Source organism: Canis lupus, chromosome 4, assembly GCF_003254725.2.
Source record: "Canis lupus dingo isolate Sandy chromosome 4, ASM325472v2, whole genome shotgun sequence".
In the NCBI taxonomy this organism is placed as follows: Eukaryota; Metazoa; Chordata; class Mammalia; order Carnivora; family Canidae; genus Canis; species Canis lupus.
In genome coordinates this window covers 74667862-74693980 of record NC_064246.1, presented here as the reverse complement: position 1 = coordinate 74693980, position 26119 = coordinate 74667862, and the positions used below count along the sequence as shown (strand labels likewise).

The window sequence follows — 26119 nt, the reverse complement described above, 5'->3', positions numbered from 1 at the left end:
TTTGTATTGTCTGTTTTTATTATTTCTTTACTTTTTCTAAAAGAAAACAAGTATTTACTGATCATTTATTTCTTCATTTGTTGTCTTGCAGTTGAATCCTTGGCCTGAATATATTAACACACGTCTTGAGATGTATAATAAACTAAAAGCAGAACACGATTCTATTCTGGCAGAAAGGGCAGAAAAAGACAGTAAACCAATTAAAGTCACTCTGCCTGATGGTAAACAGGTCAATGCAGAATCCTGGAAAACTACACCATATCAGATTGCTTGTGGAATAAGGTATAAGCTATACCTGTCTTGACCTTCTGTTTGTAACTAAACTTTTTTGGTATTGTCAAGTTTTATCTTCATGATATTTTTATGTTACTGTTTGTGTTTTTAATGTTTATATTATTTGGGATTTAAGAGAATCAAAATGATGTGGAGCTTATACTCAAGATTCAAAATTAATTTCTTAGTCCACTGTGGTCTTAATCTTACAAAGGATCTTATATTATTAGCTCTTCTATTTTGATCATAAATACCGCAAAACCAAGTAGACCATGTGTTTTACCTATTTTTACTTGGCTATTTTGATGTTAAAAATGAAGGTAGAAATATCACATGGGAATAAAAAGCTAATATATGACACATGAAAATAATGTACTATTTTTATAAATCCAAAGAATGACCATGTCTGATCTTAAAACTTGTATTGGGTTGGGAAGAAATAACTGAGAATTAGATGCATATTTTGAGGTAGAGTCATCTGATATGTTTGGAATCAATAGTTGTTTATAGGAAATGATAAAGATGGGAAAGCATAAATTGATACACATATCTAATACCAGATGTTGGCAAACTGTGGGTCATAGCCTAGTTTTGTATAGCCCAAGACTAAGCATGGCTCTTAAATGATTTGAAAAAAATAAGAAAACTAAGGTGTGACAGGGATCATTTGTGACCCAGTCTGAAATATTAAGCCCCTTACAGAAAAAAGTTGCCAACTTCTGTCTTAAATATTTCAACTTAAAATATGTAAAAATAGATATATTCATTATATCCTTCACCATATTTATATATACATATCTATATGTAATTATTTCTATTCATTTTTCATTATTTCATTCTATGTTGAATTGAACCACCTGCAATCACCATGTGATTGTCAAAAGTGGTTGATTATCATCAGTTTCATGTTGTTGAACATAAGACCTAAAGAACAAGTACATAAAAAGGTTTGGGAACCAACCTGGCTGATTAGCAGTAAGCCCACTCTGCAGCTGGTGAGTGTAGAAGCAGTTGGCTTATGAGCCGTGAATCTTTATTGTGCATGACACTGGTTAGTATTTTTACAAGGAAAATAAAATGTTTCAGTTAATTTGAGCATATTTTCTACCTAAAGTACTCCCACCTTACTTTAAAGGAAGTAAGAAGAAAATTGTTATATCAAGCATTTTTCCTTGTGAGGTTATAAATAACTGGATAGACCTCTAAATAGAAGTTCAGCCTTTCATTTTAGAGGTAACTTTGAAGGGTATTTTGATTAAGATATCCTTCCATTGTTACACGCTGAGATTGTAGCTGTATTGGTATTGAAATTCAGGCTCCTCTTAGTTCAGAACTTCTTTTCTACATTCTTCAGTATTGTCCTCCAGATTACATTATAATTTATTAAATAACCAATTAGAAAATATTTTTTTTGAAAACTGCAAAATTTTGCATAAGGCATTGATCTCCAAGTGGGGTTGCTTATGACATTTTTACAAAAGTCCCATAATAAGTTCTTGCTGTTGGGTAAAGAATTATAGCATGAGTAACAAACTGTTGAAAGGTTTGGATGATGAGTTGTGACTATAAAAGGGAAGAAAAAAGAAGGCGTGCTCCATTTGCTTCAAAAGGTTTTTCTTTGAGGTTTTGTCTTAAATCTGAAAGTTTAGATTACTTTATCCCTTCTTTAGAAAATTCAAGTGATCTAATGTGGTCTGTATATCTGCACATTCTGTAGATAATACAGTAATATCTACATTTTCAAAGGAACTCTGCTTTTAGTGTCTTAAGGCACCATTTTGGACCCTGAGGTAAAAGCTGTTTTCTTCCCAAAGAATATAGAGGACATTAGTCACCTTTTGGTCAATTCTTTAATTTTTGAAAACTTTACACCAATATGATAAAATATATTTCTCCCTGCCAAATCGAAATGTGTATTTTTTTTCATTGTATTGGCTTTATATGACTTTCAGAAGGAAAGAAAACAATGGATGTAATCTGTGGGAAGTTCAGTGAATTTAAAAATGAGATAAGAATTTATCGTTTGTCTTCTGATAGTTCTGTCCTGATCCTCAAGTAGGGGAGATTGTATATACTTGGTTGTACTTACACTGAGTAAGAAGGGAACCACCCAACACTGCATGTTTAGTTAGCTGAAACCTTCTGGTGGTAGATTTATTTAGTATAAAGACTGTAAACTTTCCCTTCATAGTGTAGAGTGTTGTCCGCTTTGGTTGAGTGGGTAGGCTATTATAGACTGTCACTTCTCTAGCTACACATTTAGACCTGTAATCTAATTAATCTTACTCAGTTCTCTAGCTACACAGCTTCCAGAACTTTTCTTAACTCCCATCTCCCCCGTCTGCAGTGCCATCTCCTCTCCTTTTCTCCCTTTCCAGGTCTTCTGATCCTTCAGCCCCTCATTACTTTATCCTCAAAGCCTGACCAGACTAATCTGACTTTGCTTGCTTTGCAGTCCTCAGAATTCCTGTGGCTCTTACACTTGGTGTGGTCTGGTAGTGTGGTCTTAATCATTTGGTGATAGTTCATACTGTATACTCTGTGCTGTGTGTGTAGATGACTTTTAAAATCCATATTATAAACAAGCTTTATTGAATAATCCTTTGTTTTACCTATATGCTTGTTATAAATCATACCATTTTGGTCATTTACAGAATTTATTACCTCAGAGAAAAGATCCATTACAGATTTCAAGTAGGAGGAAGGGCAAAGGAGTCACTCAGTGCCCCTTCTTTTTCTTTTTTGGAGTCTACATAGCTTGGCTTTGTGGAAAATGTTTTTTGGAGAAATGAAAAGATTAATCAAACCGCTGAAAATTGTTTATCACAATTGTGTCTGCTTAAATAAGGCATTAAATGTGAAATAATAGTATTCTGGATTTTTGGGATCCTCTACTTGGTGCATACTGGGGGTTTGTTGGTTTTTCCATTTTTATTTCAGAAACCTATAATATATATATATATATATATGTAATATATGTAGTATTGAGATAGAATAAATATAGTGTTTATTTTCCTATTCTTGTTCTCAGATTAAGTGTTGTACTATAGAAGATTCTCTTTTACATTCTTTTGTTTAAATATATGCTTGTGTGTATATTTTTTAAGTCAAGGCCTAGCTGACAACACGGTTATTGCTAAAGTGAATCAAGTTGTTTGGGACCTAGACCGTCCTCTGGAGGAAGATTGTACCTTGGAGCTTCTCAAATTTGAGGATGAGGAAGCTCAAGCCGTAAGTTTTTATTCAGTAGTCCCTGAATTTCAAGATAAAGGTTCACGTTTTCAGTTTGTTCCTGCTCCCACTGTTAGTGGGTATAGAGTTTATTGGTGTCTCATTGTCATTTCATTTTTCATTTTAGGGAGCAGCATAAGAGAGCTTGCCTTGTGTATTTAAGAAGTGAACTTGACTAAATTTATTTTCATTACTGGATATTTCAGAGATAAAAAATTTCTGGGATTTTTATTAAACTTTTATTAAAAATTGGTAAAGCAAGTAAACATTGATTCTCTACCCTGTCAGTCAATACTTAAGCAAGATCTGTAGATTTTACAAATAAAATGGAACATTTCTTTAAACTACTCTCCTTATTAGAAAATTAATTTCCCTATTTCCCTCATCTTAAAATACAAATCTGCTGAAAACACTATGAAAGTCAGCCTGCATTTGATGTCAAGGTTTTCTTCTAATTTCTCCATGAAAGTATACCGTATAAAGAGAAATAAAATCTTTTGTTTTATTATCGTAGTTTACTATGTGTATCACTGGTTTTCAAATGTATTCTACATTCCTTAAGTTTTAATGAAAACTTTAAAAATCCGTTTAATACCTTACAGATTTTAAGAATATAACTTTGGATATATTCTGACTCATCTGACCACCTTAAAAACCAAGTATAGATGACCCCTGAATGATATGGGTTTGAACTGTGCAAGTCTACAAGTATATGGATTTTTTTCTATGAATAAATATCTATAACTATTTTTTATAAAGTAGATATATTTCTCATATGATTTTCTTTTTTTTCCATTTTTTCCCCCATATGATTTTCTTAATTTTTTTTTCTAGCCTACTTTATTGTAAGAATACAGTATATAGTATACAAAACGTATGTCAATTGACTATGTTATCAATAAGGCTTCTGGTCAACAGTAGGCTATTAGTAGTTGGGTCTTTAGAGAATCATTAAGTTACACTAAGATTTTTGACTGCACAGAAGGTCAGCATCAGTAATCCCTGCATTGTTCAAGGGTCAGCTGTACTGCCATTAGATTTCAGTGTCCATATGTTTGTTCTTATGTTTTATAAATGAATTGTGGGACAAGTTACAGCAACTTAGTTTGAGGCTGATAAGGAAAAAGAGAATGTAATTCTTAAGTAATGTTCCATGGCTCCGTAGTGGCCACAGCAGAGCACATGGGATGTGGGATATATAGACACGTTGTCTCAAAAGATTCTAGCTCATTACAGTCACTAAGTTACATTGTGAGTGGCAGTTGTTTTTAGGGTACAGAATCTATCCCCTTTAATTAATGATGCTTATTTGAATTTAATTAGTTTGGAAACAAACCAGATGATCTCTAAAGTACATAAACAACTTAGTGGTTAAAACTTAAATTATTTTGGCTCTGCATAGAATCACACTGAAGTTTATATATTTATAAATTTAGACTTTTCATGTCTTGGGCTTATTTATAGTAAATTTTATATATCTTTTTCAAGATAGCCATATTAATTTATAGCATATATGCTGAGACCATCCCATTTTTTTCAGGTATATTGGCATTCAAGTGCTCACATAATGGGTGAAGCTATGGAAAGAGTCTATGGTGGATGTTTGTGTTATGGTCCACCAATAGAAAATGGATTCTATTATGACATGTACCTTGAAGAAGGGTGAGTTATATAACTGAATAAAGGAAAATAAATTGTGAATTATTAAGAGTCCATTATTTTTAAAGAGTTCTCAATAAGGAAAGAATATCAAATTTATTGCTTAATAGTCACCAAGTATTTCCACTATCAAAAGTTGAAGTGTTGTAGTAACTTATGAAGTGCTGGTAACTTATGAGAGCTCTGTTGTAGATTGATGGAGGTAGAGCCCTAAGATAATGTCAGGAAGTAAAATGAAGCCAATCATAGAGGTGGAGGGATGGTTCACCAGTGTCTATAATGACCAAAATAGAAGTCACTGAAAATATAAAATATGAAAATAATAATAATATCTAGTTTAAAATTTGAATATATGGGACCCTTGGCTCAGCGGTTGAGCGTCTGATCATGCCCTTCAGCCCAGACAGGGCATGAACCTGAAGTCCCGGGATCGAGTCCTTCATTGGGCTCCCTGCATGGAACCTGTTTCTCCCTCTGCCTGTGTTTCTGCCTCTCTCTCTCTCTGTATCTCTCATGAATAAATAAAATCTTTAAAAATAAAAAATAAAAAAATAAAATTTGAACATATGATTCAAGGGACTATTTCTTTATTAAAACTTTTCATTTTTTTTTTAAAGAAATAGTCCTCCAAGCTACTATGGGAGTAGAATAGAGTAGATGGAGATTAATTTTGCTTCCTTTTCCTTCAGGGGTGTGTCCAGTAATGATTTTTCTTCTTTGGAAGCTTTATGTAAAAAAATCATTAAGGAAAAACAGACTTTTGAAAGACTGGAAGTAAAGAAAGAAACCTTACTAGAAATGTTTAAGGTAAGTTAAGTTAATGGTCTCCACTTCAGTATCACTCTGTAATGTTACTTGAAGTTGTCAGGGGTTTTAGTGAATTAATTTGAAGCCTGTTCTTTTCTTTAGAAAAATGTAACTGTTTTTGAAACATGAGGTATTGACATATTTATTTTCCTACAATGTTTCGATAAGATATATTTTGAGTCATTTTAGCTTTAATATTTAAAGATAGAAGTTAAAGGAAGGTTTTTTAAAAATAATTTTTCATATTTTTAGTACAATAAGTTCAAATGCCGGATACTGAATGAAAAAGTGAATACTCCAACTACCACAGTCTATAGGTGAGCATGTCAAATCTCATTAAATGTAAATAGCTGCTGTATATGTCGTTTTAAGTCTTTGTTAAAATTGCTTTCATTTTATCTCTAGGTGTGGCCCCTTGATAGATCTCTGTCGGGGTCCTCATGTCAGACACACTGGCAAAATTAAGACTTTGAAAATACACAAAGTAAGCAATGTAACTTTAAAAACTATATGAATGTATATATCTAGTATAGGTATATGTTTAAACTTCCTCTTAGTTTCTCTTTCTGCCTATTTTTCTGTTGCAAGTGTAAAGATGGATTGACTGCTTCCTGGCCCTAGTCTTTTTTAGCTGAAAATCAGAAGCAGTGACTTGACTTACCATTCATCACCAGAGCCCATGAAGTGGCTCATGGTGATGGAACTTTAGGGGATTCACAAAAATTACACAGTCATGGTTCTAAGAGCTTTTTGAAACTTACGATTAGTATGTGCTTTTGCCCTTTGTTTGTCTAAAGTAATAATTACTTTATTTATGCTTTTTAACCAAACTAGTCCTGCTGGGTTTTGCTGGATTTTTATGACTGAACATTCAAATGCACTTTAAAGTAAAAGAATAAATTGAGTAATTTCAAGATATTTTTGTTGGTTTATTTTCCACTTAATCTTGTGGGAGATACCCTTGCATCCCTGTTTGTGGAGTTGTGGTTTGGTAGGTATTTTTGAGGGAATTAAATGGCCAGCTTTGTACTCTAGCCCAGCCTCAGAGCAACTGTGAGATGTATAGTAAGTGTGCACTTACATACCATTTTTCTTATCATAAGGACTACTATGAATTTGACTCAGAGGCCACTATAAGAAATAACATCTAATTCAAAATAAGTGAGTTATTAACAAATTTGAATATTGTTTCATGGTTAATCTTTGTTTTCAGAATTCTTCCACATACTGGGAAGGCAAAGCAGATATGGAGACTCTTCAGAGAATTTATGGCATTTCATTCCCAGATCCTAAAATGTTGAAAGAATGGGAGAAATTCCAAGAGGAAGCTAAAAACCGAGATCATAGGAAAATTGGGAGAGTATGTTTAAAGAATAATAATGTTTCTAGGCTGAATTTTATGTTCATTTGCATCTTAGTTGTATTAAGTACTAGGATTTCCTTTTAAAAAGATGAGGTAACTTTCCAGTAGTTATTGTGCTGTATGCTATATAACCATAAATCACTTACTGATTAGCTTACTGCTGTCTTACTGTTTACTGTCCACATTATCTTTCTAGGATGTGCTTGGTACCACACTAGTACTCCTTTTAACTACTTATATTAAGAACAAATACTGATTACCTAGTTTTCTATAAATGAAGCATAGTAGTGTTTTATAGGGCTGGGAGTTATTTTGGAAATTTCCTGGTCTCACTGATTTATTTTAAAGATGTAGAAACTGATTTCCCCTAAAATTAATCTATTTATTGCCCCAGATGACATTGCAAGTCACCAATGGATACTATGGTGTCAGTTTCTTTATCTCGCTACCCTTCAGTGTTTTCTTTTTTTTTTTTTTTTTTTTAAGATCTTATTTATTTATTCATGATAGACATAGAGAGAGAGAGAGAAGCAGAGACACAGGCAGAGGGAGAAGCAGGCTCCATGCTGGGAGCCTGACGTGGGACTCGATCCCTGTACCCCAGGATCGCGCCCCAGGCCAAAGGCAGGTGCTAAACCGCTGAGCCACCCAGGGATCCCCACCCCTCTGTTTTCTAAGCTGGAAGTTAGGTTTTATAAAAATATACCTTTCTAAAATTGAGTTTACTCTGTGCCATCAACTATTCTTGTCTCTTGATGGCTTGAGATAAATTCCAGTGGTAAGGAAGCATCAACAGTTGGTGGGGCCCCTCCGTGAGGATTCTGGGCTTTTGTGGGGTAGTGGTAGGCAAGAAAGTAAGGGCATGCTTTTTGCCAAGACCCAAAGTCAGGCAATTTCATCTACATCTTCTCTTCCATTATCATTGTTATTTTTCTGGTCTCTGCTGCTCCTACTTTAAAAAAAGAAAAAAATAATACTCATATCTCAGATCTTTGAGGAATTAAATCTACTATGACAGCTCCTACTGTGGATAGTTGAAAAGAACTAAGACCGCTGCTCCAGGTCATTCTTGGGTAAACTTGATTGGATTCAGGAATGTAACAGTCAGAGAACATACTTGTGCAGAGTTGTAAATCCACTGCAATTCTATGCTATTGAATTGTACACCAGAAATGTTGACAGTATTTTCTTTGATTCAGGAATGACATATTAAAATATGAGCTATTACAGTAGTATTCTGAACGCAGGAACACTGAAGTTTATGTTGATACTACATGCATATATAAACATTCTTTTGCTTTTCTTTTACTTAGGACCAAGAACTATATTTCTTTCACGAACTCAGCCCTGGAAGTTGCTTTTTCCTGCCGAAGGGAGCATACATTTATAATACCCTTATTGAATTCATCAGGGTAAACCATATTCATTATTTTCTTTTGTAAATTTAAGATAGAAGTTGATTATATTAAATAAGTTCCGCCAAAAGGAAAGTTAATCTTGTATTTGAGAGGAAACATTTAAGAGAATAAAAATGCAAATGAGAATTTTCATAAAATGTTTAAAAAATTCCTTCCCCCTGGGGCACTTGGGTGGCGCAGTCAGTTAAGCATCTGGACTCTTGATCTTAGCTCAGGTCTTGATAACAGGGTCATGTTTGAACCCTACATTGGGCCCATGCTGGGCATGGATCCTACTTTAAAAAAAAATCCTTCCTCTTAATACATGATTTTGTCCTTATACATGGGTACATAATAGAGAAGCTAGTGACCTTGAAGTGGGACCTGCAACCCTTTACATGGGAGCTCTGTACACTCTTTGTATTTTCCTCAAAAAAAACAAGTTAGTCTTTACATTGCTTTTTAAATTCTTTATATGAAGTCTTTTAGGCTCAGGTTTGTAAAGAATAATACCGCCACCACCTGCATACTCCCCACCTGATTTACCATACATGTATGTTGGGCTATATTTGCTTCAGATTTTTTTTAAAGATTTTATTTATTTATTCATGAGGGACACAGAGAGAGAGGGGCAGAGACACAGGCAGAGGGAGAAGCAGGCTCCTCACAGGAAGCCTGCTGCGGGACTCAATCCCAGACCCGAGATCACACCCTGAGCTTAAGGCAGACACCCAGCCACTTAGCCACCCAGCATCCCTGCTTCACATTTTTTTTTTTATTGAAGTAATACTTGTAAAGAAAAAAGTTCCCTTTTAGAACCCCTTTTGATCCATTTCCCTCTTTTTCCTAGCAGAAACTCTTCTTTGAAGTTGGCATAGATTCATGTTATTTTATATCTACCTCATACATATGTGCCCTAAATTTGTGTTTGTGTAGTTCAGATTTACATACATGAAGTCTCATTTTGTATCAGTCTGCCTAATGCAAAAATCATAATATTTTTAAAATCCTGTTTATTTTCACTTGTTACTTAATTCTATTCTGTAACTACCATACTATGCCGATTCCTTTATTGATAGACACTGATGTACTTTCTAATTTTCTTATATTACTAATTGTACTAGAGTAGCATTGTTTTGATAGGCCTCCTTATGTATAGGTGCAGGAGTTTCTTTGGTGTATACCTCCAAGTGGAATTTCTAGATTATAGCATATGTCCACCTTGAAAACTTCACTACATAGTATAAAATTGCTCTTTAAATTTTATTCCCACCAGAAGTATGAACTTCTATTTCCTACCTGTTATGTTTGTTTTCTCACAGAGTGAGTATAGGAAACGAGGATTCCAGGAGGTGGTCACCCCAAACATCTACAATAGCCGACTCTGGATGACCTCGGGCCACTGGCAACACTATAGCGAGAACATGTTCTCCTTTGAGGTGGAGAAGGAGTTGTTTGCTCTGAAACCCATGAATTGCCCAGGACACTGGTATTCAGCGGCTTTGAGTTTCTATCAAAGTTTCCCATGCTGCAATTTGTCCTGCGTTGCTCTCCCTCCTTTGAAAGAATTTCTATTTAAAACAAATTATGGAATCAGAAGAATATTTAAATGTAATGTTATTGTACTACCATAACATCTTTCATGCCCACTTAGATCCTCAGATATGTAGACATTCAAGAATGGTAGTGGGGTAATAGCAAATGGGCGGAATATAAAGCAGGGAGACTGAATGCGGACATAGCAGTTCTCTAGATGTTTTTTTTTTTCCTTAAACGTTCTTTTAAAACTTACTGCTAATGAATTGACTTCCTTGGGAGATTTTCCTCACTTTGCAGCTGTTCCACTTTCTATCCTTGAAAGTTAGATGAAGAGAGGCTTCAGGAGAAGACTAGGGAGCTGTGGCCACCACTAGCTCGGTCTGTACAGCTCCTAGCAGTGGGGCCTTGACGGTGAGGGGTGAGAGGAGTCTCCCTGAGGGAGCTGGGTTGTAAGTCAGGGAACCAACTAGGTTTGTTCTTAGTTTTCCCAGATTCTCTAAAGTTGCTGAAGCATCTTCAGACTGACAGAACTGAAGCAGTTTTAGGAGTGACAAGAAAGCACAGTCTTTGGTTTCCAGTATATTAAATGATTAGTATGGAACTAAGATTTTTTTTTTTTTTTTTATATGAGCACTGAAAGCAGCCTTCAAATTAATGGAAGTATTGAGCACAAGGATTTGACTCCAGACCCATGGGAATCCGTTTTTATTCTCTCTTGGTTGTGTATTGTTGTATTATAATTTATTTATTTCTGCAAGTGCTTACATGAAGTCCAGAATTTGAGAAATGTTGTTTATATGTATAGCCTTTCATAAAGTAGAAAAGCAGTTTTATTCTTGGAAATTAAATATCAATGGGTTTTCATTTTCTTCTTCAGCCTTATGTTTGATCATCGGCCAAGATCCTGGCGAGAGTTGCCTCTGCGGATAGCCGATTTTGGGGTACTTCATAGGAATGAGTTGTCGGGAGCACTCACGGGACTCACGCGGGTACGAAGATTCCAACAGGATGATGCTCACATATTCTGTGCCATAGAGCAGGTATTATGAGACTCTGGGATAAAATATTTTGAAATAATTGTGAAGAAAGTCCAGGAAAGTTACTGTTGTCTTTTTTCTTTTTTTTAATATAAAGATTGAAGATGAAATAAAAGGTTGTTTGGATTTTCTACGTACAGTATATAGCATATTTGGATTTTCTTTTAAACTGAACCTATCTACTCGACCAGAAAAATACCTTGGAGATATTGAAGTATGGAATCAAGCTGAGAAAGTAAGTGGTGTTTTTCAGCATGCTTGAATACTATTGGACTGAAATTAACTTGTTCCAAGAAACACAAGCCTCTTTAAATGGCTAAAAGCAAAGAAAATGGAAATGGCTCCTGAGTTTGAGCAAGTTAGTTTATGTATGATTTTATGTTAAGTTATGCTAAATAACTTCGGTCTTCTAGCTGTAACTTATAAAAGGGTAGAATTGGAGAAAGATGGTCCAAAGATAAAAACTTCCAATCATGAGAACAGATACTAGACATCGAGATGACTGTAGCGAACACTGCTGTGTATACACAGGAAGGTTCATCAGAGAGCAAATCCTGGGGGTTCTCATCACAGGAAGAACATGTTTTTTTTCTCTTCTCTTTTTTCTTTTTCTTTTTTTTATTTTTTATTTTTATTTTTTAAAAAATATTTTATTTATTTATATGAGAGAGAGAGAGAGAGACAGAGGCAAAGACACAGGCCGAGAAAGAAGCAGGCTCTGTGCAGGGAGCCTGACGTGGGACTCGATCCTGGGTCTCCAGGATCACGCCCTGGGCCAAGGCAGGTGCTAAACCATTGAGCCACCCGGGCTGCCCTCTCTTTTCTTTTTATTGTGTCTGTCTGAGATGATGGATGTTCGATGAGTCTAAGTAAATGTAAATCAGACCATCGCGCTGTACTTTTTTTTTTTTTTTTTTTTTTTTTTTTTTTTTTTATTTTATTTTTTTTTTTATTATTGGTGTTCAATTTACTAACATACAGAATAACACCCAGTGCCCGTCACCCATTCACTCCCACCCCCCGCCCTCCTCCCCTTCTACCACCCCTAGTTCGTTTCCCAGAGTTAGCAGTCTTTACGTTCTGTCTCCCTTTCTGATATTTCCCACACATTTCTTCTCCCTTCCCTTGTTTTCCCTTTCACTATTATTTATATTCCCCAAATGAATGAGAACATATAATGTTTGTCCTTCTCCGACTGACTTACTTCACTCAGCATAATACCCTCCAGTTCCATCCACGTTGAAGCAAATGGTGGGTATTTGTCATTTCTAATAGCTGAGTAATATTCCATTGTATACATAAACCACATCTTCTTTATCCATTCATCTTTCGTTGGACACCGAGGCTCCTTCCACAGTTTGGCTATCGTGGCCATTGCTGCTAGAAACATCGGGGTGCAGGTGTCCCGGCGTTTCATTGCATTTGTATCTTTGGGGTAAATCCCCAACAGTGCAATTGCTGGGTCGTAGGGCAGGTATATTTTTAACTGTTTGAGGAACCTCCACACAGTTTTCCAGAGTGGCTGCACCAGTTCACATTCCCACCAACAGTGTAGGAGGGTTCCCTTTTCTCCGCATCCTCTCCAACATTTGTTGTTTCCTGCCTTGTTAATTTTCCCCATTCTCACTGGTGTGAGGTGGTATCTCATTGTAGTTTTGATTTGTATTTCCCTGATGGCAAGTGATGCAGAGCATTTTCTCATATGCATGTTGGCCATGTCTATGTCTTCCTCTGTGAGATTTCTGTTCATGTCTTTTGCCCATTTCATGATTGGATTGTTTGTTTCTTTGGTGTTGAGTTTAATAAGTTCTTTATAGATCTTGGAAACTAGCCCTTTATCTGATATGTCATTTGCAAATATCTTCTCCCATTCTGTAGGTTGTCTTTGAGTTTTGTTGACTGTATCCTTTGCTGTGCAAAAGCTTCTTATCTTGATGAAGTCCCAATAGTTCATTTTTGCTTTTGTTTCTTTTGCCTTTGTGGATGTATCTTGCAAGAAGTTACTATGGCCGAGTTCAAAAAGGGTGTTGCCTGTGTTCTTCTCTAGGATTTTGATGGAATCTTGTCTCACATTTAGATCTTTCATCCATTTTGAGTTTATCTTTGTGTATGGTGAAAGGGAGTGGTCTAGTTTCATTCTTCTGCATGTGGATGTCCAATTTTCCCAGCACCATTTATTGAAGAGACTGTCTTTCTTCCAATGGATAGTCTTTCCTCCTTTATCGAATATTAGTTGCCCATAAAGTTCAGGGTCCACTTCTGGATTCTCTATTCTGTTCCACTGATCTATGTGTCTGTTTTTGTGCCAGTACCACACTGTCTTGATGACCACAGCTTTGTAGTACAACCTGAAATCTGGCATTGTGATGCCCCCAGATATGGTTTTCTTTTTTAAAATTCCCCTGGCTATTCGGGGTCTTTTCTGATTCCACACAAATCTTAAAATAATTTGTTCTAATTCTCTGAAGAAAGTCCATGGTATTTTGATAGGGATTGCATTAAACGTGTATATTGCCCTGGGTAACATTGACATTTTCACAATATTAATTCTGCCAATCCATGAGCATGGAATATTTTTCCATCTCTTTGTGTCTTCCTCAATTTCTTTCAGAAGTGTTCTATAGTTTTGAGGGTATAGATCCTTTACATCTTTGGTGAGGTTTATTCCTAGGTATCTTATGCTTTTGGGTGCAATTGTAAATGGGATTGACTCCTTAATTTCTCTTTCTTCTGTCTCATTGTTAGTGTATAGAAATGCCACTGACTTCTGGGCATTGATTTTGTATCCTGCCACGCTACCGAATTGCTGTATGAGTTCTAGCAATCTTGGGGTGGAGACTTTTGGGTTTTCTATGTAGAGTATCATGTCATCGGCGAAGAGAGAGAGTTTGACTTCTTCTTTGCCAATTTGAATGCCTTTAATGTCTTTTTGTTGTCTGATTGCTGAGGCTAGGACTTCCAGTACTATGTTGAATAGCAGTGGTGAGAGTGGACATCCCTGTCTTGTTCCTGATCTTAGGGGAAAGGCTCCCAGTGCTTCCCCATTGAGAATGATATTTGCTGTGGGCTTTTCATAGATGGCTTTTAAGATGTCGAGGAATGTTCCCTCTATCCCTACACTTTGAAGAGTTTTGATCAGGAATGGATGCTGTATTTTGTCAAATGCTTTCTCTGCATCCAATGAGAGGATCATATGGTTCTTGGTTTTTCTCTTGCTGATATGATGAATCACATTGATTGTTTTACGGGTGTTGAACCAGCCTTGTGTCCCAGGGATAAATCCTACTTGGTCATGGTGAATAATTTTCTTAATGTACTGTTGGATCCTATTGGCCAGTATCTTGTTGAGAATTTTTGCATCCATGTTCATCAGGGATATTGGTCTGTAATTCTCCTTTTTGGCGGGGTCTTTGTCTGGCTTTGGAATTAAGGTGATGCTGGCTTCATAGAACGAATTTGGAAGTACTCCATCTCTTTCTATCTTTCCAAACAGCTTTAGGAGAATAGGTATGATTTCTTCTTTAAACGTTTGATAAAATTCTCCTGGGAAGCCATCTGGCCCTGGACTCTTGTGTCTTGGGAGGTTTTTGATGACTGCTTCAATTTCCTCCCTGGTTATTGGCCTGTTCAGGTTTTCTATTTCTTCCTGTTCCAGTTTTGGTAGTTTGTGGCTTTCCAGGAATGCGTCCATTTCTTCTAGATTGCCTAATTTATTGGCGTAGAGCTGTTCATAATATGTTTTTAAAATCGTTTGTATTTCCTTGGTGTTGGTAGTGATCTCTCCTTTCTCATTCATGATTTTATTAATTTGAGTCTTCTCTCTCTTCTTTTTAATAAGGCTGGCTAATGGTTTATCTATCTTATTAATTCTTTCAAAGAACCAACTCCTGGTTCTGTTGATCTGTTCCACAGTTCTTCTGGTCTCGATTTCGTTGAGTTCTGCTCGAATCTTTATTATCTCCCTTCTTCTCTTGGGTGTAGGATCTATTTGCTGTTTTTTCTCTAGCTCCTTTATGTGTAAGGTTAGCTTTTGTATTTGAGTTCTTTCCAGTTTTTGAATGGATGCTTGTATTGCGATGTATTTCCCCCTTAGGACTGCTTTTGCTGCATCCCAAAGATTTTGAACGGTTGTATCTTCATTCTCATTAGTTTCCATGAATCTTTTTAATTCTTCCTTAATTTCCTGGTTGACCCTTTTATCTTTTAGCAGGATGGTCCTTAACCTCCATGTGTTTGAGGTCCTTCCAAACTTCTTGTTGTGATTTAGTTCTAATTTCAAGGCATTATGGTCCGAGAATATGCAGGGGACAATCCCAATCTTTTGGTATCGGTTCAGACCCGATTTGTGACCCAATATGTGGTCTATTCTGGAGAAAGTTCCATGTGCGCTTGAGAAGAATGTGTATTCAGTTGAGTTTGGATGTAAAGTTCTGTAGATATCTGTGAAATCCATCTGGTCCAGTGTATCATTTAAAGCTCTCGTTTCTTTGGAGATGTTTTGCTTAGAAGACCTATCAAGTATAGAAAGAGCTAGATTGAAGTCACCAAGTATAAGTGTATTATTATCTAAGTATTTCTTCACTTTGGTTAATAATTGATTTATATATTTGGCAGCTCCCACATTCGGAGCATATATATTGAGGATTGTTAAGTCCTCTTGTTGAATAGATCCTTTAAGTATGATATAGTGTCCCTCTTCATCTCTCACTACAGTCTTTGGGGTAAATTTTAGTTTATCTGATATAAGGATGGCTACCCCTGCTTTCTTTTGAGGACCATTCGAATGGTAAATGGTTCTCCAACCTTTTATTTTCAGGCTGTAGGTGTCCTTCTGTCTAAAATGAGTCTCTTGTAGACAGCAAATAGATGGGTGCTGCTTTTTTATCCAGTCTGAAACCCTGCGCCTTTTGATGGGGTCATTAAGCCCGTTCACATTCAGAGTTACTATTGAGAGATATGAGTTTAGTGTCATCATGATATCTATTCAGTCTTTGTTTTTGTGGACTGTTCCACTGAACTTCTTCTTAAAGGGGAATTTTAAGAGGCCCCCTTAAAATTTCTTGCAGAGCTGGTTTGGAGGTCACATATTCTTTTAGTTGCTGCCTGTCTTGGAAGCTCTTTATCTCTCCTTCCATTTTGAATGAGAGCCTTGCTGGATAAAGTATTCTTGGTTGCATGTTCTTCTCCTTTAGGACCCTGAATATATCCTGCCAGCCCTTTCTGGCCTGCCAGGTCTCTGTGGAGAGGTCTGCTGTTACCCTAATACTCCTCCCCATAAAAGTCAGGGATTTCTTGTCTCTTGCTGCTTTAAGGATCTTCTCCTTATCTTTGGAATTTGCAAGCTTCACAATTAAATGTCGAGGTGTTGAACGGTTTTTATTGATTTTAGGGGGGGATCTCTCTATTTCCTGGATCTGAATGCCTGTTTCCCTTCCCAGATTAGGAAAGTTTTCAGCTAGAATTTGTTCAAATACATATTCTGGCCCTCTGTCCCTTTCGGCGCCCTCGGGAACCCCAATTAAACGTAGGTTTTTCTTCCTCAGGCTGTCGTTTATTTCCCTTAATCTATCTTCATGGTCTTTTAATTGTTTGTCTCTTTTTTCCTCAGTTTCCCTCTTTGCTATCAACTTGTCTTCTAGGTCACTCACTCGTTCTTCCACCTCGTTAACCCTCGTCGTTAGGACTTCTAGTTTGGATTGCATCTCATTCAATTGATTTTTAATTTCTGCCTGATTAGCTCTAAATTCTGCAGTCATGAAGTCTCTTGAGTCCTTTATACTTTTTTCTAGAGCCACCAGTAGCTGTATAATAGTGCTTCTGAATTGGCTTTCTGACATTGAATTGTAATCCAGATTTTGTAACTCTGTGGGAGAGAGGACTGTTTCTGATTCTTTCTTTTGAGGTGAGGTTTTCCTTCTAGTCATTTTGCTCAGTGCAGAGTGGCCAAAAGCAAGTTGTATTGGGAAAAAGAGAAAAAGGAGAGAAAGAAGGAAAGAAAAGAGAAAGAGAAAAAAAAAAAGGGAAGAAAAAGAAAAAAAAAAAAAAAAACAAAAAAACGAAAATAGAAAAAAAAAAAAAAAAAAAAGAAAAAGAAAGAAAAAGAAAGGAGAAAAAAAAGGGGGGTGGGGGAAGGAAACAAATCAAAAAGCAAAACAAAACAAAAACAAACAAACAAAAAAAGAACCACCGGGGAGTATCTTCTGATTCTGTGTACTTTAAGTCCCTTGGCTTCTCCTGGAAGTTGTCCGTCTAGCTGGTGTTCTGGGGGAGGGGCCTGTTGTGCTGATTTTCAGGTGTTAGCAGTTGGGGGAGCTGCTGTGCCCCTGCCTGGTGCAGGGCTCGGTGGGGGTTGTTTACCCCGTGAGGCCGCAGGAGGAACAGCCCCAGTGGCGGGGCAGCTCTGGAAACCTGGATTCAGCCCCCGCAGGAACTCCGGAGCTCTCCGTCTGCAGGGCCTGGAGGCTCCGGGGCGGGGCCGCTGATGTGCTCAGCTGGGGCAGGAGCGTCCTTGCTGTCCTGGGCCCTCCCGGCCTCTGCCTGTCCCGGGGGAGGCGGGATCCTGGGCTGTGTCCCGGCGCCCTGTGCTCCGGAGCCTGCGCTGGTGGATTCGCGCTCCCGCCCCGCAGCCCCCTCCGCGGAGCCGCCGCCCGAGCCCCTCCGAGCTGCTCCTGGAACCGCGCAGGCCCCTCTGCACGGAGCCTCTTCCTCTGCCCGAGCCCCTCCGAGCTGCTCCCGGGGCCGCGCAGCCCCCTCCGCGGAGCCGCCGCCCGAGCCCCTTCAGCTGCTCCGGGTCCCGCCGGGTCCCGCCGTGCGCGCTGCAGCCCTTAGGGAGCTCGGCGCACTCTCCTGGGCGCGCAGTTGCTGTTACTGTCCCGGGGAGCCCGAGGGCATCCCCGCCCTCCTGGGGTCCTGCTCCAACTCCCCGCGAGCCCCTTTCCCCCGGGAAGGTCGGTGCAGCTCCTGCGTCTCCGGGACGGGGCTCTCCTGTCCTGGGGACACTCGCCCCGGCCTCAGCCCGGCTCCTCTCGGGCCCCTCCCCCTTGGAGGCCTTTGTTCCTTTACTTCTTTTTCCCCGTCTTCCTACCTTGATAGATGCGCGAACTCTTCTCACTGTCGCATTCCAGCTGGTCTCTCTTTAAATCTCAGGCCGAATTCATAGATTTTCAGGATAATTTGAAGGTTTTCTAGGTAGTTTGGTGGAGACAGGTGATTTGGAGACCCTACTCTTCCGCCATCTTGCTCCTCCCCCCGCGCTGTACTTTTTAAACTTACACAGTGCTGTATATCCGTTATGTCTCAGAAAAAGGGATTTGTGTGTGACTGTGTTTAGGTGGACAGAATTCTAGTGCAGAGACTAGGGACTCATAAAACTAATCACAGTGTTTTTTTAGTCTTAGGCTGGAACAGAAGTTGCAGATGACGAAAATAAAAATCATTTTGCTTTATCCTTAGCAACTTGAAAACAGTCTGAATGAATTTGGTGAGAAGTGGGAGTTAAATCCTGGAGATGGAGCTTTTTATGGCCCAAAGGTCAGTATAAAGTGTATTTGAATAACATGATTTTTATGTTGGGGTGAAGAAGACCTACTTTAAATTAGAAAGCAAGCAAACAAGCCTGTCCTGTTATAACACTGAGTTAGCTTTAATCTAGGCAGCATCTTAAAAATAACTCAGTCTTTACTTCTTAGATTGACATACAGATTAAAGACGCAATTGGTCGGTTCCACCAGTGTGCAACAATCCAGTTGGATTTTCAGTTGCCCATCAGATTTAATCTTACTTTTGTAAGGTGAGTTTCTGCTGTCTGCTCTGGGTATTTTGTTTTTAGAGGAATATAAAGGGATATATATGTGTGTGTGTGTATATATATATGTACACATATCCACATTAAAACATTTTTTTTCTATGTAGCCATGATGGTGATGATAAGAAAAGGCCAGTGATTGTTCATAGAGCCATCTTGGGGTCAGTGGAAAGAATGATTGCTATCCTCACTGAAAACTATGGCGGCAAATGGTAATTTTTGTCATTGTTTTTGTCTGGACAATGTAAATTGACTTGAAGAAATGTCTGCTGTTCAGTTTAGTTTTGTGGTGGAAAAGGAGATGATCTGATTGGTCACTTCTAGTTAATGGCAAGTGTTCACTAAGGAATCCTAACTGAAACCGAAATTTTTGCTTTAAGAATAATTATTAGTAATTATTTTTATTTCAGAACTCCATTTGTTTGAATGTTATATAATACTTTCTAATTAGGAGTTAACACAAAGAAGCACATTTGTTGTTGTGGGATTAATGTGGTTTTGATGTTTTTGTCTGAGTGAACAAAAGTAGGCTTTGGGCTTACCTTGTTGAGTATTGCTGATTATAATCAGTGGGTATTTTGACATCCTTTGGAAGCCAGTTACATTTTTAATTGGAAGTACAGAATCCAAACTGACCAACATTTTTTGTCTTGTTACTACAAGATTATGCTTTTGTTGGCAGGGGATGAGCACATAAGTTCCATTTTATTTTTAAGCTGTTTTGTCTGGGCCCACAATTTGTAAAGGCAACTGAAAGCCACACAAGGTGATAAAACACCTGTTTTGTAGAGTCTGCCGTATTAATTGTATTGATGCAAAAGTTTTGTAAAAATGTAAATCTGTTTTATCTTCGTATTGTAGTAATTTCAGTTTTATTTGTAATTTGGTTAGTTTGGACATTAAGGGGAGTTTGTCATACTTGTCAGAGAAATGAACTGGAGAATCTCTCTTCAGTTCTGTTTCAGATCAAATAGGGAAAACATTTTATACATGGTATCTAGAGAATAGGGCGATCCTCAGCAGATTGCTATGTCAAACCTGTGATAGGTGGTTTAAAGCCAGTTCAGGTACAATGTAATAAAACAATTCAAAATAGAGGAGCAAGGAAGAGAAACACTAGTCTAATATCTGCATCAAAGAGAGGATTTGACACATGAAATACTCCAAAGGTGGAATTACAAATGATCAGTTTTTAATAAGTGAAAACAGGAGAACACAGGGCAGTCAGGCTTGCAAGACTCCAGACATAATCAAATGAGGCGCTGCAGGTGGCAGTCTACCTTTGAGGAAAGAAAAAAAAAAAAGATGTGAGAACACTCATTTTTATCCAATACTGTCACTAGTTATCATCAATTACAGTTTGTTGAATCCTGCAAAATGGATCTTGAATACCTGAAGGCATGGTCTGGTCCATGTCCGCCATGAAGAATAATTAGTAAGATAATGTTAAACAGTGAATCACTAAATGTAGTTCTTTGTTAACCCCTCTGGCAGCTGGTGCATGGGGTTCTGTTTCCTGATATGTTGACATGCAGGGCATCATCCCTGCCCTCAGTGTGCTTTGCCATCTGCCTAGCAAATCAAACCTTAGTTTTCCTGAGTTAAGGTTCCCTTTCTGCTCCAGAATCTGCTCCCTTTAGTCTTTCCTGGATATTGGGGGGTGAGGGGAGTTTTTTAAAGTGGCCCTTACATATTTCAGGAAAATATACTGATAATGATATTTCTTTGAAAGGCCCTTCTGGCTGTCTCCTCGCCAGGTAATGGTAGTTCCAGTGGGACCAACGTGTGATGAATATGCCCAAAAGGTAATCCTTAAAAACAACTTTTCTTTCAATTTAGAATCACTCAGCTTTTCAAATCTCCTAAGCTATACGTATCCTTGGTAGATCAAGCTGCCCCTGGTATAGAGAAATGTTACTATTTCTGAATAGATCACATTACCTCTTTCAGACTCTTCTGTTACATGATCAGAAGACATAATTTGGATGGTGTTTTATATACTCTTGTATATTTTAGTGTTTAGTATGAAGAAATTGTGTGAATGCCCCAGTATGATATGTAATTTCAGATGCATAATGCAATTTAAGCAGCTCTTTGGAAGAGTAATTTTGCTTCATATTTGTAATGTAAATTTCTTCAATTATTTACAAATTTTTTTTTAGGTTTATGGAATGCCATATGCATATTTTGCCCTACCCATCAAAAAGCTACTAACAGATACGTAAATAGCTATTCATATACTTTACACCTTATAGACTAGACCAACAATCTGTTCTGTTGTAGGGACAATTCCCTACTAAGGAATTTCAGATCATTAAAAGTTGTGCTACAATTAAGCATTGTTTCATAATTGCAAGCTAAAAGTAATAAACTGGCTAGTTAAAACACAAATCTAAATACCAGGGAACAATATTGTAACACTAAAACCATGATGGTTCTAGATCATCAGAATAAATTGCAGTAAGGTCTTAACTGTCTTAAAAAATTCATGGACATTAGATCAACTGAAAAGCAAACCATTCAGACATACTATATTTCTGCAATTGCACACAGTAGTTTTGGTTATCGATGATGAAAATCAGTTATGTTCTATAGTTAATTGTTCTTTATCTTTTTTGCATTATGAAAGCTCACATGGTAGGAGAAAAGTCTGTAATTAAATAACTTATTTCTCAACTGGAGACAGTACTGACTTGCCCTCATTCCATCAATGGCAGGGTGGCATTTGGAATTACACAGGGATGGGGATTTTGGTTATCTTGCGTGGACACCGGTCGGGGAGCACTTACTGATACTGAATGACCGGAAACCAGAGGTGCTAAATAGCCTGTGATTATCATTCCACTTCCTCAGTTCCAGAGTAGTGTGACTCACGTGCATGTAAGGGCCCATGTTAAGAAACTAAAACACTAGTGCTTTATTCTTTATAATAGGTTATAGGTGAAAGTGCAGTCTTATCTTGGTACTCTTAATAAACTGTGTAAGAACCCTTCTGAAATTTGCATAGTTAAAAATCCCAGTAGAATTGGTTAATGATCACTTCGACGAAACAACCTATTAGTGAAATAAAAATGGTTTATTCAAACCTTTTTGTTCTATTAGTGGTAATTGGTTGTCAGGTAGATGAAAATTTTAATCTAGTTTAATTTAACTTACAATTAATAAAATTTAGTGTTTTTTTGAAAAGGAAAAATATTGAAAACATTGTTTGCTATTTAATATACAAAAACATAGATGGTAAAGTGGAACTGGTATCTTTGAGGGGAGAAAAAAAGACATGGAATAATCTCTAATGTAGATTGCCAAACTTTAGATTCCTGGAAGTTTATTTCAAGAAATCTCAATTTTATCTGGCTCTTTGATTTAAGAGGATTTCTTTGTAGGCTGCCAGGGTGACTCAGTAGGTTAAGCATCTGACTCTTGATTTTGATTCATGTTGTGATCTCAGGTTTATGAGATCGAGCCCTGCATCTGTTTAAGATTCTCTGTCTCCCTCTCCCCCTAAAACCCTCCCACCTCTGCTTGCATGCTCTCTATTAAAAAAAAAAAAGCTTTCATTTAATCAAAAAGTATCTGTTCAGAAAGAAAAAAATTCTCTTTTAGTATTTCTTAAACATGATTATTTTCTTTTACTTAAATTACTATTGTAGAGTTCTATTTTGTTTTTCTTACAGAGTTCTTTTAGATCACATAGTTATTAAATAAATAAAATATTTAAAAAGTTATTAAATAATTAGTGTTAAAAGATATTTTATTTTATTTTTTAAAGATTTTATTTATTCATGAGAGACACAGAGAGATAGAGAGGCAGAGACACAGGCAGAGGGAGAAGCAGGCTCCATGCAGTGAGCCTGATGTGAAACTCAATCCCGGGACTCCAGGATCACGACCTGAGCGGAAGTCAGACTCTTAACCGCTGAGCCACCCAGGTGTCCCTAAAAGATAATTTTATGCGGCAGTTTATATTTCATTCTCTAGAAACATAAAAAGCTATTAAGATGCTTTTGGCCTATTTTTGGTGCTATCAACATTTTATTTAAAAATGTTGCATACACAAATGACAGCAATGGCTAAATTCTTGTTACCAATTTGCTGCCTATTTGAGAGATCAGAAACATTACATTCTGTATTCAGCTGGACAGCCATCATTATGTATTAATATGGAGACTGATAAGCAGTTTCCTTGGCAACTATTTAGGGAACTTAAGATATGTTTGCAGAAGGATTTATTTTCTTTTGTAAAGAGGTGATTAAATGTAGCTGATTACCTGAATTCTGATTTTTAAGGATTTTCTGAAACATTTACTTCAAGAGCAAAATACATATCATTTTAATTTTTGAAAATGAAGTCCCAAGTTAATGTATGTTCAGTATATCTAATAGCATTCTTTTAAAAATATTTGCATGACTACCCAAATCACATGTTAAATAACTTAAGATCAAAATATAGTTCTTATCTTAGATCTGAAGAATTCTGTATCTGTTTAAATAGGTACGGCAACAATTCCATGATGCTAAATTCATGGTGGACATTGATCTGGATCCGGGCTGCACGTTAAATAAGAAGATCAGAAATGCCCAGTTAGCACAATATAACTTCATCCTAGGTAAGAAAGGAAACTTAACAAAGAAAACCTGCCAAACCTTATGAAAACACTGAAATATTAAGACTTAACCTTAAGAAAATTGTGGTTATCAGTTTAGTTCCTCTAATCCAGATTCTTAAATAATAAGTTTGTTCATTTGTTATATCAAAGGGAAATTTTGGTGTGAAAAAGAATAATCTAAAGGCTTGTTTAAAAATCTTCTTTCCTTAAAACAAAAAAAAAAAAAACAAAATAAAACTTCTTTCCTTTTATCTCCTATTCCTTTATATTGTAAGTTTTTATTAAGACGGCTGGATTAAGTAAGTACTGTGGTTTGAAGCATTGTAAAGGGATATATTCTTTTAAATGAAAAGATTTTTAAATAGGTCACCCAACTATACATAGTCACCTGAGCATTTTATTTTATTTTTTTCTTAAATAGATTTTTTTTTAGAGTACTTTAAGTTTGTAGCACAACTGAGGAGAAAGGACAGTTACCTTGTATACCTCTTGCCCAAAATCGACACAGCCTCTTCCACTACCAGCATCCTGCAGCGAATGGGTATACATATCCTTACAGAGTCCACAGATTACATCAGTGTTCACTGTTGGGTTTTGTACATTGTGAGTTTGGACAAATATATAATGACATGTGTCCACCATATGGTTTTGGACAGAATTATTTCACTGCCCCCAAATCCTCTATGCTGCACCATGGAAAACACTTGCTCTTAACCACAGGCAACTGAATTTTTTTTTAACTGTCTCCAGAGTTTTGCCTTTTTCGCAGTGTCCTATAGTTGGAATCCTACAGTATGTAACCTTTCTCGATTAGCTTCTTTTGACTAGTAATGTGCATTTAAGTAAGATTTCTATGTGTCTTTTCATGGCTTGATAGCTCATTTGAACATTTCAGTGAATCAAAAGCTATAATGGTGGCTTTTAGGTCCTAGGATCATTTCTGTTCGAATGTTCAATAAAATCCTTCCACCTAACAAAGCTTTGTGTCTTTTGTTTTAGTTATTGGTGAAAAAGAGAAAGCCAGTGGCACCGTTAATATCCGTACAAGAGATAATAAGGTACATGGAGAGCGCACAATTTTGGAAACCATCGAGCGGCTGCAGCAGCTCAAACAGTCCCGTAGCAAACAGGCAGAAGAAGAATTTTAATGAAGAACCTGACCCAGATCGGCTCAGTGGGAAAAGAAGAAAAATGTTTCCATAATGTTAATTTTATACTCTAGAAAACATCAATTTATACTGAATTTGGACTAGTTGAGCAGTGTCTGCATAGGTGCAGGATCAACCTATTTTGTGACCTAGACAGGTTTTAGACAATGTGTATTTGAAGGAGGTCATTAAAAGAGACATTAAAATGATTTTATTTGTTATATAAACACTGGATCACTGGAAATAAAACATGAGGAATGCTATAATGTAATGTGGGAGAATATTTTTTATAAATTTAATGCAATTGAAAAATAAAAATTTTCAGATTTGATTAAAGTAAAAGACCAGAATTAGATGATGTTGTAAAAATAATAAAAACTTTAATTCACCTAAGTTCCAATGCTGTGTCCTTCGCATACATATATACCCGCCTGGAAGAAATTGTGTGATTCAATATTTATCTCTTCCATGTTTTCTAATATGATGTCAGTTGGGGGTGATGCTTCTCAGGCATAGGATGGCATCTTTTAGGATGTAAACCATTAAAACCAACCATGGATCTAATATAAAGTAGATTTGCACAAATTTTTAAGATGAAGATAAGTCTTTAAAGAAATACATGGGACTGGCAGACTGCTCTGGGCCATAGCCTCCCTGGTTATACGAATTCCCAGTCCTCTCATAAAGGATAATTGTTGAATTTTCTATCAATCGGTAAATGATGATTGGGTGAGCACCACAAAGTAAGGAATTCCTTATGTGTATGTATATTAATTCCTCTAACAGCCATCTTGAAAAGCCTCTCAGTTCTCTAATGAAGTCACTTTGCATAGATGAATCCTCACTTTAATAAAGAAGACCTTTAATCATAGGGATTATTTTTGAAACTTTATATAATAAAACCTTGCTTGCAAAAGTCTTAAGACTTAGCTTTTGATGGGTTTGTAACGAACTTTTATATCTATCTTGAGAAAAACTATCTATCTGATACAGCTTTGCAGTCCCAAGTCATGACACCAAACTTTGCAATTCATTTTAAAAGTGTATTTGATTTTTATTTCTTCACAATTCATTTTATCTTAATTTGAATTTTTCTTCAGTTTGAAAAAATTCATATTATAAAATCATTGTAAATGGTTTCCATAATACACAGTCCAAAAGCCAACCCTGGTTTGGCTAATTTTTTTCGGTACTTAATTCACACAAAGCAACAAATGGGTTATATATTAGGGATTCCTTTGAAATGTGTAGAGA

At 36.8% G+C, this 26119-nt stretch overlaps 1 protein-coding gene across 1 annotated transcript in view; it reads left to right on the top strand.

The window, feature by feature from the left end:
• The window catches only part of TARS1 (threonyl-tRNA synthetase 1), a 31943-nt gene extending 6685 nt beyond the window's left edge, over positions 1-25258 (top strand). Inside the window, exons 3-19 of the mRNA XM_025436287.3 lie at positions 92-282; positions 3381-3504; positions 5045-5166; positions 5853-5970; positions 6223-6287; positions 6376-6454; positions 7184-7330; positions 8647-8745; positions 10053-10219; positions 11147-11309; positions 11404-11541; positions 18759-18836; positions 18995-19095; positions 19218-19322; positions 20843-20915; positions 23603-23717; positions 24717-25258. Coding sequence (XP_025292072.1) covers positions 92-282; positions 3381-3504; positions 5045-5166; positions 5853-5970; positions 6223-6287; positions 6376-6454; positions 7184-7330; positions 8647-8745; positions 10053-10219; positions 11147-11309; positions 11404-11541; positions 18759-18836; positions 18995-19095; positions 19218-19322; positions 20843-20915; positions 23603-23717; positions 24717-24865 — 2034 coding nt within the window. The 3' untranslated portion in view covers positions 24866-25258. The remainder of the gene's footprint in view (positions 1-91; positions 283-3380; positions 3505-5044; positions 5167-5852; positions 5971-6222; positions 6288-6375; positions 6455-7183; positions 7331-8646; positions 8746-10052; positions 10220-11146; positions 11310-11403; positions 11542-18758; positions 18837-18994; positions 19096-19217; positions 19323-20842; positions 20916-23602; positions 23718-24716) is intronic.
• The last annotated feature ends 861 nt before the right edge of the window (positions 25259-26119 follow it).